We start from the raw sequence: 13,294 nt of genomic DNA on the forward strand, positions 1-13,294 counted from the left end.
AACTTGGAATTTTAAAATTTCACGTTTGCTAAGATGATTTAGCCCAGGGATTGGCAAAGCAAATTACTGCCTGAGGGCCAAATCAACCCTCTCTGTTTTATAAATAAAGTTTTATTGGAACACAGCTATGTCATTTCATTTACATGTGCTCTGTGACTGCTTTGGTGTTACAAGGACAGAGTTGAATAGTTGTGACAGAGACTGTGTGGGCTGCAAATCTAAAATATCTACTATCTAGCCCTTTATAGAAAAGTTTGCCAACCCCTGATTTAGACTAAAATTTGATAAAATTAAAAATTAGAAGAAAAAAGATGTAAACTCCATTTAAGCGAGTTTGTGTAGATAAAGAAATCACTATATTGTGACTGAAATTTATTATAAAACGTAGCCTTGTTTTATCCTAAGAGTGTGTTGAGTTACACCTTTGCTCAGGGCCCCGCCAGCAGCCTGAGTTGTGCCCGCAGATGGTGACCATCCATCTCCAAGTCACGTGCCGCAGGCACCCCACCTAGCAACAGCCCTTTGTGCTGTGTGTGTCAGATGCCCAGTACGCTGGGTGAAGAGAGTCAGCAGGTAGCCCAGTTGTCCCCAGATTGGGGGCAAATGAAAAAAAAAAATGTTGGCAGTGCTCCAGGCACATTGTGTTTATACATAGTGATAAAAGGTAGTTTAAAGAAGGCAGAGGAGGGCTTCCCGGGTGGCGCAGTGGTTGAGAGTCCGCCTGCTGATGCGGGGGACGCGGGTTCGTGCCCCGGTCCGGGAGGATCCCACATGCCGCGGAGCGGCTGGGCCCGTGAGCCATGGCTGCTGAGCCTGCGCGTCTGGAGCCTGTGCTCCGCAACGGGAGAGGCCACAGCAGTGAGAGGTCCGCGTACCGCAAAAAAAAAAAAAAAAAAAAAAAAGGCAGAGGAGAAGGGGGAAAAGGGCTGTGTCCTCCCCTTTTCTAAGTAGTGGTAGTTGAGAGGATAAAGTCTGCCCTGTATACATACTTGAATGTAAATACTAACACATTTTCAACAATAATTTGTTGGTGATCTTTGATAGTATTTCTTTGCATTTATTTATTTCAAAGAATATTCCTAAAAATTAGTGTTAGGCATAAAATGGAAAGTCATTGTAGGGTGGAGAGAAACTTAGTCGTGTCATGTTTATTGTTTTAATAATTCATATCTATGAATTACGAATTATTTTAGATGTGGAACAAATTTGTGTTTTGAAAGGTAGTATTGCCTAGAGAAATATGTTGTCACCAGTTTTTGATATCTTACCATTATCCACTATTCATTTTCCGCAATGGTTTTTTGGTGTTAGACTGGTAATAGTGAGCTTTTATGACTCAGCAGTTACTGTAATAAAAATCAGGAGTCTATCTTTTTTAAAAAATTTATTATTTATTTACAATTTTTTAAAATTTATTTATTTTTGGCTGCACTGGGTTTTTGTTGCTGCGTGCGGACTTTCTCTAGTTGCGGCGAGTGGGGGCTACTCTTCGTTGCGGTGTGCGGGCTTCTCACTGTGGTGGCTTCTCTTGTTGCGGAGCACCGGCTCTAAGCGCGCGGGCTTCAGTAGTTGTGGCACGTGGGCTCAGTAGTAGTGGCTCGCGGGCTCTAGATCACAGGCTCAGTAGTTGTGGCACATGGGCTTAGTTGCTCTGTGGCATGTGGGATCTTCCCGGACCAGGGCTCGAACCCATGTCCCCTGCATTGACAGGCAGATTCTTTGTGTTTTTTTTTTTTTTGGCGGTACACGGACCTCTCACTGTTGTGGCCTCTCCCATTGCGGAGCACAGGCTCCGGACGCGCAGGCTCAGCAGCCATGGCTCGCGGGCCTAGCCGCTCCGCGGCATGTGGGATCTTCCCGGACTGGGGCACGAACCCACGTCCCCTGCATCGGCAGGCAGACTCTCAACCACTCCACCACCGGGGAAGGCCCGGCAGGCGGATTCTTAACCACTGCACCACCAAGGAAGCCCAGGAGTCTGTTCTTGACTCCTTCATGTCTTGGAAAGGTTTGTTAATTATTTGTTAGTATAATACAAATTCACGTAAAAACCATAATATGCCAGGAAATTGTGATCTTATTATATATTTAGAATATCTGTAAGTATCAGAAAAGAGTTTATAAAACTGACAGGGTTAATTATTTTACTCTAGTTTTAGTAGCTTTGAAAATGTTTGCCAATAGTTAATTACCATTTTAAGATTAAATTACATAAAAATTTTAAAAGATCTTCAGATACAAAAAACTAAATTGATGCCAGTCCATTTAACTCCTAACTTTGAAAATCTTCATTCACATCTTTCCGCTTTGAGATTGAACTTATAAATTAGTAGTTCAATATTTAAGACATGTTCAAATATTTATCTGCTTTGGTGTAACTCATATTTTCTAACTTACTTGGATCTTTTTCAAAAAATATTTTTTTGGTAGAATTTGCATTTATAACTGATTTATCATTCACATTAAAATTATTTGATTTGATTTTGATTTGATTTGATTTGATTTGAAGAAGTGTCAAAACAAGCAAGATCAATTTTTACATCTTAGGTAATAGCTTACTAATTATTTGAATGTTTTTACTTTTTTTTTTACATTTAACTATTGCTTTCAATTCTGTGCTGTTCTCATGTTTTGTATTTTGATTATTTTAAGAGTTTTAACTAAAACATTAACTACTATTCCATAAATTAATATTTGAAATCCTGTCACTCAAACTACTAAAAATGATGTGATGTATAAAGAACAATAATTATGTTTGAATTTTACTTTCTTTTGAACCTCGAGTATAAAGAATATTAATGGAGTGAGAGCATAGATTAGAGTCAGAAATAGATGAAAAAGCATTTCCTAATTGCTTTTCCCAACCTTTTTTTCTGATACTGAGCTTTGATATTGAGATTTTTAAAAGCTTTCCTGGCTAGTTAGAGATCTGTGCCACTGGGATCAGGTGAGGCCTCAGCGTACGAGAAAAGCTAAGAAAAGTTTGATAGCAGGAATAGTCTGAATTTCCTGACCTCTGGGTTAGTTTGGCTTTTCCCTGTCTTGGATCCTGCTTTCTGTGAAATTAGTTGAGCTGGTGAATATACTGTGCAGAGAATGAGTTGGTATGGTTAAGGCTCTGGAAAAGAATGAACAAACCACAACTCTGTATCTGATTCCGTGTTGCTTTTCAGTTTAGGTGGTATTTTCTAGCTCTTTTCTTTTTATTATTCAGAAAGACCTTGAATTACCTAAAAGTGTTACTTGTTTTCTGTTCAAGCTTTCTGGCTGATTCAGTCTCAGACAGTAGTATCTTTTCCTTGTGTTGTCTTCAGTCCTTTTAACCTAGAGACTATAATCAGGGTGGTTATTTCTCAGTTGCCATTTTATTTGTATGAGGAGAACTTGAAATACTGTTGTTTACTGTTTGGGAGAAAAGCAGAAAGGTATGGTTATTTCTGTTTGGGAGTTGCGTCCCAAAGGTAGGTCTAGCCTTTTGCAGGGAGCACAGCCCAGACATTTTCTGAACATTTATATTTGTTGAACACCCTGCTAAGTGCTTCCCATGGATTATTTCATGTAATCCTCACAACAACCTTATAAAGCAGGTATTATTGTTGCTGCCATTTCATAAATGGGTAAAGAAAAGCTCAGCAGGCCTTAGCTCACAGAACCAGTGTACACTGGAGCGAGGATGTACAGAGTTGTACAGAGGTGGGTGCAGGGAACCCATGGCTCTGGGAGTTCTGTGCAGGTGTATTGTGGATGGGCATGGAGGTCTTGGCTTATTTCTTTGTCTTTCAGATTTTTATAGATTTTTTTTTTTCTTCTATATCTTGTTTACACTTGGTTGTTCCTGGTTTCGTCTGAGAAAATTTTCCAGAGAATGACTGATTTTGAGACTTTAATACATACTCACACCAGGGAAGCAAATAGTCGTGAGGCAGTAGTGAGTATTCTCAGTATGAACCATGTGACTGAGGCCCTGAACTCAGTAAACCCCTTCCCCTGTCCTTGCCACATTACTTTGGCACTTTGTCAGCGGTGAGGGGAACAATAAAGTGAATACTGTAACGCTTAATCATTTTCCTGCTTATAAAAGGGCTCCCATCAAAAACTGCATTCTGCGAAGGGCATTTTACAGAGCTATTAACTCCTTCATAAAGATGCAGTGGATAGATTACAAAATAATTTTAGACTCACAGAATCTTCACAAGCGCTTTGCTTTGAATTTGAACATTTGGAACCTTTACTTCAAATCTAGAAGTGGTGGATTACCTGGAGGCGTGATTGGGCTTTCTGACTTAGTTAATACTGCTGTTATTTTAATTAAACTGTAACAACCCTTTATTGAATGTCCTTTGTTTCATCGAGCATTCATAACCTTGAGACTTAACTTCTGTCAGTGCTTTGATATAGCTCTGGCACTGTCACCTTCAGAAATGTTCAACAAAGAAATGCCTCTCTTCTTCCCTCCATCCCTCCCCTCCCCCACTTACAAAATGTAAGCATAGAGAAAGTCTTCCCTCTGGCCCAGTTAAGTACCATAAGCACCTAATAACACTATATCTGCCCTCAAGCATGTAAATGCAGTGTTCCTAAATGAGGTGATGTTTACTAAAAGTAAATTTAGTCTGCCTCTGAGGTTTTATCTTTTTAAAATTCATTTTGCCTCCAAGAGAGTGTAGTTTTGGAATTTATAGGGCAGTTGTCAAGCAGACTCTGTTGTGTGTTTTGCGGAGCTCTTTTCCTTTTCCTTCCTTGTCTCGCTGGTAGTCTTCATTCTATGATCCTTCTAGTTCATTGACCTTCTTCTACTTGCTACGCTTTTATTATCCCGGGGGTTTTATATTTCTTAGTCACTACACTGTTTTACAAACCATGTCAATAGGATGATTTTATCTTTATTAATCTCATGTTGACTTCTCAGACTAGGTTCTTCAGTGGGCTTTTCCAGAACTCTGCTGTTCACACCTTTGACAAAAAACTTTATATCTCGTCATGTCATCCTTCTTCTGTTCACCCTCAGGTTATTTTTGCCTTTTAGCTCTTTTAAAAAAGTTTCCTGCAAGAAGTCAAGAGGCCTCCCGATACGGTTATCACAGGCTCTAAGACTGGTCTTAGGTGTGTCACAACTTCAGCTTAGCAGACGTTTATAAATGCCTGCTGTGGCACCGGCACTGTGCAGGTCACTGGGATGGAGAGACTAAGACCTAGTCTCTTCTCTTCAAAGTGTACTCATGTCACAGAAGAAAAAGGAAGCCACGGGAGTAGACGGCTCTGAACGTATCATCTCGCTGGGCAATTCCGTCATTCTAGAGCACTAATATCATAGCTTATGTGATATTTAGTCTTGTACTGTTCTGTGTGCGTGCGTGTGTGTGCGTGCATATGTATGGTTTGGATTTGCCTTCCTAAAAAATCATGTACCTTCTAGGTGGAGTTAACTTGTAGATTCACAGAAGCTACAAATGAGAAGACCTTTAAAAACGACATCGTTTAATCATCCATTTCACAGATGAGGAAATGGGCCTCTGCAGGCTTAGGGACTGCTGTCATGTCACGCAGTTAGTGGCAAAGCTGGGAGAGAGCCCAGATTTCTGATTTCTAGTCCAACATTTTTCTATCCAAGAAGACTGTTGAAAAATTTTTCTGATTCCAAATACTTTTGACTAAGGTATGATTCCTGGTTTCATTAAAAAAAAAAATAAATCTGGAAGTATTTCACTGTTAGGGGAAGTAGTTGCTGAAGCATTTTGCAGTTGAAGCCAGTGACGATCAGTCAAGTGCCTGCTGCCTGCTGAGGCTGGGCTTGTGCTTTGTGGGCATACAAAAGGGGCATCTGTCATTTCTCGCCTTAAAGATTTTGAGATGGGGTTGAGCTTATGAAAAATTAACCAAAACTTTCTTTGTCCTTTCTGTTCTGTTTTTTAGATCTTGTGCCTCATCCCCACGTTAAAAAAAAAAAAAAAAAACCTCTTTCTTTTTTCCAGTTTTATTGAGAAATAAATGCCGTACATTGCTGTGTAAGTTTAAGGTATATAGCGTGAAGGTTTGATTTATAAATATGGTGAAATGGTTACCACAGTAGGATCAGCTAACATCCATCTCATATAGATACAATTAAAAGAAAGAAGAAAGGAGAAAAAAGGTTTTCCTTGTGATGAGAACTCCCAGGATTTACTCTTCTACATCATACGTCAGTGTTAAGTAAAGTCATCATGTTTTACATGACATCACTAGTGCTTACTTATCTCATAACTGGAAGTTTATACTGGTTGACCACCTTCCTCCAGTCCCCTCTCCCCACACCCTCCACCTGTGGTAACCACAAGTGTGATCTCTTTTCCTATGAGTTTAGGTTTTTATTTTATTTTTTTAAGATTCCACATATAAGTGAGATCGTACACTATTTGTCTTTCTCTGTCTGACTCACTTCACTTAGCATAATGCCTTCAAGGTCCATCTGTGTGGCAAATTAAACTTTTATCTTTTCATTTAGTACTGTTAGAAAAACATATATTGATATCTAATTATGTGCCGGGCATGGGTGTTACGGATGCAGAGTAAATCTCAGCCTCCAGGGACATGCAGCCTGTGGGCTGGGGATCTGATGACAGACCATCCAATGCACAGGCAGTGATTCTCAACCAGGCCAGTTCTGTCCCCCAGGAGACATTAGGGAATGTCCGGAAATGTTTGTCACTGTCACTACTTGGCGGGGGGTGGGGGGGTGTCACTGGCATCCAGCTGAGTAGAGGCCAGAGATGCCATTCAACATCCTACAGTTCACAGGACCGCTCCCACATCAAAGGATTATGTATCTGTAATTCAATGTCAGTAGTGTCAAGGTTGAGAAACCTGGGGATAGGGTAATTATTGCTGTATTCAAAACAGCTACCACGTTTTTGGTGCTTTCTGTGCCTGGTACTGTCCTGTGGTAGCGGTGTGTGTACATTACTATCACCCCTAGTTTGGTTGAGGGGTCTGAATTGAACCCTGAGGACAAGCAGAGGAAGGAGGGGACAGGCATACTGAGCAGAGGGGGTGGTGTGGGCAACCACCTGGAGGTGACAGGGCACCTGGGGAACCGCAGGTTGTTCATTATGGCTAGAGGTTGAGGGAGGAGGTAAGTCAAGAAGAGGAGGGTGTGGGGTAACAAAGTAGAAGCCAGAAGATGGAGGGCTTTGTACTGTATGCCTCGCTATGGCATTTGGACCTTATTTAAAGGCTGTAGGAAACCAAGGAGAGGTTTTGAGTGGCTTGTTACATATTCAGATGTGTCTCTTGGAAGGGTAACTTCAGAGTTTCAAGGAGAAAGTAATCGGAAGGAGACAACTAGAGATAAGGAATTGATTTGGAGGCTGTTGCTGTCATCAGGAAAGAATTGAGCCAAGGAAGTGACAGCAATGGGAAAATAGTTGTATTTCAGAGATATTAAGGTAGTTGAATCTATCGGCTGGGGCTCTGGAGAAGGGAGGGGCCAGCGTTGGGTCATTGATTTCTGCCTTGGGGTGGCTTAGATAGAACATGTGTACCCCTTCCGCAAAGTGAGGTATGCAAATCTCCTCAGCAGTAACGCATCTAGCACAGTATCTTCGGGGGATGTCTGTCCTTCCCATCAGCTCTGGATGATGTAGCCCCTCATGGTACAAGGAGCAAGCCTCCCATTCCAGCACATCCAGCACATGAAGAAGGAGAGAGAACAGGGCTGCTGTAATGAAACCTTCTTATTGGAAGGAGGGGAGAATGGAAATACTCAGTAGCTACTGTTTCACATCCTGCTGCAGCAGAATAACAGGACCCCTGCTCCCTGGCCGCAGGGTGAACTCCTTGGTTGGCCAGTTTGGCTGCTTTTGGTTTTGTTCTGAGAGGATCTCTTGTCCATTGTCCTTTGTAGCTCATCTGGGAGTGTGTATAATTCATGTTTCAGCTCAGATGTCACCTCCTAGGAGAACTTTTCTCTGACCTCCCAGTATAAAGTAGGCATCCAGTTTTTAATTGTTGTAGCTATCGGCAGGAGGTGCATTATCTGCAATTATCTAGTTCCTTTACTTGTTTTATTTTTTCTGCTCCTCTTAGGCTGGAATGTCAGGTCATGAGGATGGGAGGGGCCTTGGCAGATGTGTTCACTTTGAATCCTTAATACCTGGAATAATATGTGGCTCAGTATATTTTTTGAAAGAACGAATAAATGAAGGAGAGAGGTATAGAATGCTGAAGGAGAAACAGGCTTTAAATTAAAAAAAAATTGCTGGGGGAGAGGAAGATGAATTCAGTCTTGGATATGATGCGTTTTTGGAATGTTTAAGTACAAGTGTCCAACAGACCACTAAACGTACAAGTCCGAAGCTCAGGAGGGAAATTAAAATAAAGGTATAGCCAGTGTTTCTTGAGCCCTTCCTTTGTGCCAGGCTCTGTTCCAAGCACTTGATTGCTCTTAGTAAAGTGGAGCTGTAGATCTACAGAGGCAGAAGTCGAAGTGGGAAAAGTCAGAGTGCATGAGAAAAAAAATAGGGACACAGTCCTTGGGAAACACCCGTATATAAGAGGTGAGCAAAGAAAGAGGCACTTCTCCGAAGAAGCAGCCCAGAGGCAGGGGGGACTCTGGGAGAGTGTGGTGTCTAGGAACCCAGGCAGGCAGGGAGAAGAGCTTACTGGATGTCTGCGAGGGATCTGAAAGGTCTCCGCAGACCTTGGCATCAAAGAAATGACGCTGGGCAGAGCTGTTTCTGGAAACCCTGGCGAAAGAGAGGTTGAGTGTTTCAGAATTTAAAGTCGGCAATGTGGGAAAGAGCTAGCAGAGAGGAAGAGTTTGAACATGGAGTAAAGGGAGAAAATTGTTAGTGATTTCTGGGGAGGTGGCAGCTGGAGCATTGGGGGTGGAACGTTCTCAGCAGTACCTCATAGTTGGTTTCTTTGTGCTTCGCCTGAATGTTCTGATTTTTCTTGTTCTGTCATTTTCCCAGTTGAACCTTGTTGGCTGCTGTGTTGCTTGCCTGGTCAGGATACAGTGGGGCCTGACTGGCCACAGCTACTGACTCAGCTGTCATCAGCCGCAAGGGCAAAGGTTCTACTGGGAGTTCCTTTACTTAACTTCTTTCGTTTTGTATGTTCCTAAGTTACTGTGGCTTCACATGATTGCATTTTCATTTATTTCCACTAAGCCTGGTTGCATGAAAGCCATCTTTCACAAATACTCAGGCTATTGGCAGTTGAAATGGCTCAGTAATGTCCACAACTGGACATTTAATAAAGAAATTTAAATTACAGCTTAAGAATTTAAAAATTTGCATAAACTACTCCCACCCCTACCCGCAAGAGACGGGAATTAGGTTGCCAATTGGGAAAGGTAAAGATGGTGTTTTTAGAATACACTGTTCAAATATGAAGTATACCTTAGCTTTCTGATACATGGATTCTAAAATGCTTCATCTTGCTTGAGATTTTCTGAATTTGTATCTGGCTTTAACATGCCTGTAGATAATGGAGTGAAGTAATACTGAAAATTCAGTATTTTTCTCTTTGTTGCTTTTGAAAGGAACTACGTTTGATAGACATAATTTTTTTAAAAAAAGAGCTGACTTGTTTATTTGAAAAGAGTTTCCCGTAAGTTTTATTGCAGATGCTGGAGGCTAAGAGGTCCTTTCTTTTGATAATCTCTTTAAAAAATGTGAACAAGTTATATGATAGCATGTGAAAAATCTACAGACATGGTTACCTGTAGGTTTTCTTTTAAAACTAGCCTACTTCATCAAAAGAAGAGTTATGCTGCTAGCAAAGTACAGCATGTTTAGTGGAGCTGTCTTGACCTGGACCACACTTTGAGAATCACTGGGCTACACTATGCCTTTCTTGAGAGCAGAAACCATTGCCTTTGTTTCCTTTTTTCTGTTCATTAGGGCCTGGTAAAATACTCTTTATATTGACTCCTCAAATGTATTTACTGATTCAACGCACCCCTATAAAATTACAGGGGGAGGAAGCATCCTGTGAATCAGGACTGAACTTCCTTTTCAGAATGCCTTTCCCCTTAATTAGTCATGCTGTAAGAGGATCCATCGAAGTCCTTTGACTCAGCAGCCCCAGAGGTGCCACTGGACTCTTTTTGACTGTCTGATGACATTGTAGGCTGGTTACAAATCAAGATGAGTAGTGTAGGAAAACAATATTCCCTTTTCAGTACAACGAATTCTAGTAAGTCTTGGAGGTTGCTGGGAGAAAAAAGCTAGAATTGTTTCCTAGAAACAGAATGGAAAAGTCTGCAGAAGTCTTAGGGGGCCTCGCTGGCACATGGGATCCACTCTGCTCTCCAGGAAGCATATGTGCTCTTCCAGTTCGAATTTTCTGCCCCAAGGCAATGGCAGGTGTCCTCAAGAGTGAGTGGGAAGCAATAATCAGCTCTCCGAGTAACAGCATTTTCATTTGCCAAATGTTATGTTAATGTTCTCCGAACTTATGGTAGAAATATGCAAACTTAGACTGAAAATTATGCATACTGTCAGTATTAAGTTTTCAGACTTAATAAACAATATCAAAAGGTATCTTTAAAGTTATGTGGTAAATTTTGCATAAAACAAATATGTGTACAACTTATAGTGTTTATATTGGAGCACGTTTATCAGCTACGTCAGGAAAAACTTCATATACAGTTGCATGAAAGTAGTTGCTTTTGCATTTGACTTGCAAAGAAATGGAAGCAAAAGCATTTTAAAACAGCATGATTTTGTCTGCTTTATCTGAATGAGTTAGTGGCATTTTCTAACTGCTTGCCTCTTGGGTACATACGTCATCATGGTACATTCTTACTAATAGTCTTTGAACTTCTTTCTCTGTCCTTTTCTTCTGGGCCGTATATCGCTGCCTTTAGCGCTTCAGCATGGAAGGGATCTCAAATGTCATTCAGAATGGCCTCCGCCACACCTTTGGAAATTCAGGTGGAGAGAAACAGGTGCTCGGTTATTCTTATTTTCCTCATTCTCTGTTTTTTCATTCTCTGTGTAAGTGAAGGTCCTGAAAGCTGGCAGTCTTACTAATCTACTAAGACTATTGCTTAAAGAAATGAAAGTTCATTATATTTATAGCCTTGATAATGCATAGAATTTCACTTTAGGAAAAAGCATTTTTCAAATTAAGACGGTAGATTCAGTGTATTCTTTTTTTTTTTTTTTTTTGCGGAACGCGGGCCTCTCACTGTTGTGGCCTCTCCCGTTGCGGAGCACAGGCTCCGGACGTGCAGGCTCAGCGGCCATGGCTCACGGGCCCAGCCGCTCCACGGCATGTGGGATCTTCCCAGACCAGGGCACAAACGTGTGTCCCCTGCATCGGCAGGCGGACTCTCAACCACTGCACCACCAGGGAAGCCCCAGTGTATTCTTAATACACGTTTTAGAACTCTATTTTTCACTTTTACCTTTAAACAAATAGCTGTTAATATATTGACTTAATGAATTGCATGTGTAGAATATATAGCTGTGAAAATAACTAAGCTAGAATATGCTACTGTAATTCTAAAAGTTTAAGAAACAAGATCTCATTTGGGGGGAAAGAAAGCCAGATGTTGGTATCTTTTAGACTACAGTTCTAGGTCAAAATGTTTATAGAGTATACCTTACCTACTTTTAAATGAAATTCATGTGCTTTTAAGGTGTATCATGTGGTCAGTCAACTCAGTTGTCTGCTGAATGAGGCATGAAACATTATTTATACCAAATTATACATGGATATAAATATACAGTCAGATGTATAGCAGTTTGCTTTTTATTAGCATTTTTTGATATAATGACTTAAGGAATGTCAAGAGCATGGGAAACACATCTACATTGAATGTGCTTAGAATTTTCACAATTGAAACCTTCACTTTAAAAAGAAAACTCTTCAATTTAGTTCTTAAGTGAAGAGTGAGAAAGTGTGCAGAGTGTAGCTAGTAGGCAGTTTATGAGAATAAGCCATCTGAGTCTAGGTTTTTACTGCAGGTAGCTCTGTATTACTCAAGAAGGGAAATGATCGACATTAATCCTTCACACTGACATTTGCAGCTCATAATGGGCTCCATTAAGGGATGGTTGAATTTTTTTTTTTTTTTTATTTTGCCTCTCACCTCTCTCAAACCCACAAGATGGCAGAATAACTTCCAAACTGACCCAACATGTGGGAGTGGGGCAGGAAGGCCTGAAAGTGTGGCTAGACAGCATGCATGCCAAGGTGCGGCTTCCTGGTGCTTCTACAAGTTGCCCGACATGCATGCTATTAGCGAGGCCCCAGGAGGGCGTGTTTTGGCTTCTTGTGTATTCTTTACAAAGAAACATGTTTGGTTATACAACTGGGCATCATCTTGGAGAGGCCTACACCATAAAGATGGTGGAAACTAAGTTTCTTAAAGATTGAAACAATTCATTGTAATCAGTTATTTTTAAGCAATTCTATTTTGTTTTTTTATTATGAGTGGGATAAAATTACTCAAAGAGGATTAGGAATAGAGCTGAGATTCAGGACTGGGGCTAAATAATAGGTGGGTCTGGAGAGATTCCAAGTAAAAAAAACTAGTAGGGCTTCCCTGGTGGCGCAGTGGTTGAGAGTCCGCCTGCCGATGCAGGGGACACGGGTTGGTGCCCCAGTCCGGGAAGATCCCACATGCCGTGGAGCGGCTGGGCCCGTGAGCCATGGCCGCTGAGCCTGCGCGTCCAGAGCCTGTGCTCCGCAACGGGAGAGGCCACAACAGTGAGAGGCCTGTGTACCGCAAAAAACCAAAAAACTAGTAGATCTCTATATAAGCACATGCAAAGTACGTTGAGCTATACATTTTTTGGTGGCGTGGTCAGAATAGGAGAATCTGGACAACAATTTTTAGATTATGCTTTCAAGGGACGTAGTTATAGGACATAACTGATACTTGTGAGCCTTTACAGTAGTGAACTAGGCAGTTTGTCTCAATATCAGACATGAATTTTCATTATTCATTAGGCCATTATCTCCCTTCACTTTTTTCTTTTCCTTTAATACCTTTAAGCATTTATAACTACTTACACAATAATTTAAAATAATAGTAATACATCTTTAAAATTATTTGGGTAAGTGTTTCTTTTTTAGCTTCTGGAGAAAGCTGGTATTCATTTTTAAAGTTGTCAAGTTATCCATGTGACTGTTTTGTTCAACCAGAAAAAAATGGTCTAAAACAATCATTTGACTGTTGGGAACTATTTTGTTATGCAGAATGGTTATGTTTTTAGTTTAAATTACCATTTCAAAAATGTGTTGAAGTATTCAAGGAGAATGTTAGATAAGACTTCATTTTAAAAATGAATTGGACGCATCA

At 40.8% G+C, this 13,294-nt stretch overlaps 1 protein-coding gene across 2 annotated transcripts in view; it reads left to right on the forward strand.

Moving 5' to 3' along the window:
- Nucleotides 1-13,294, forward strand: part of FEZ2 (fasciculation and elongation protein zeta 2) — a 44,267-nt gene that overhangs the window by 21,904 nt on the left and 9,069 nt on the right. The window contains exon 6 of one of the 2 annotated variants that reach the window (XM_079940087.1): nucleotides 10,850-10,930. The exons of the other annotated variant lie outside the window; for it this stretch is intronic. Within the exon in view, the coding sequence (XP_079796213.1) occupies nucleotides 10,850-10,930 (81 nt within the window). The remainder of the gene's footprint in view (nucleotides 1-10,849; nucleotides 10,931-13,294) is intronic. 2 annotated transcript variants of the gene reach the window in all.

This window comes from Stenella coeruleoalba (genome assembly GCF_951394435.1).
Source record: "Stenella coeruleoalba genome assembly, chromosome: 13".
Lineage (NCBI taxonomy): Eukaryota > Metazoa > Chordata > Mammalia > Artiodactyla > Delphinidae > Stenella > Stenella coeruleoalba.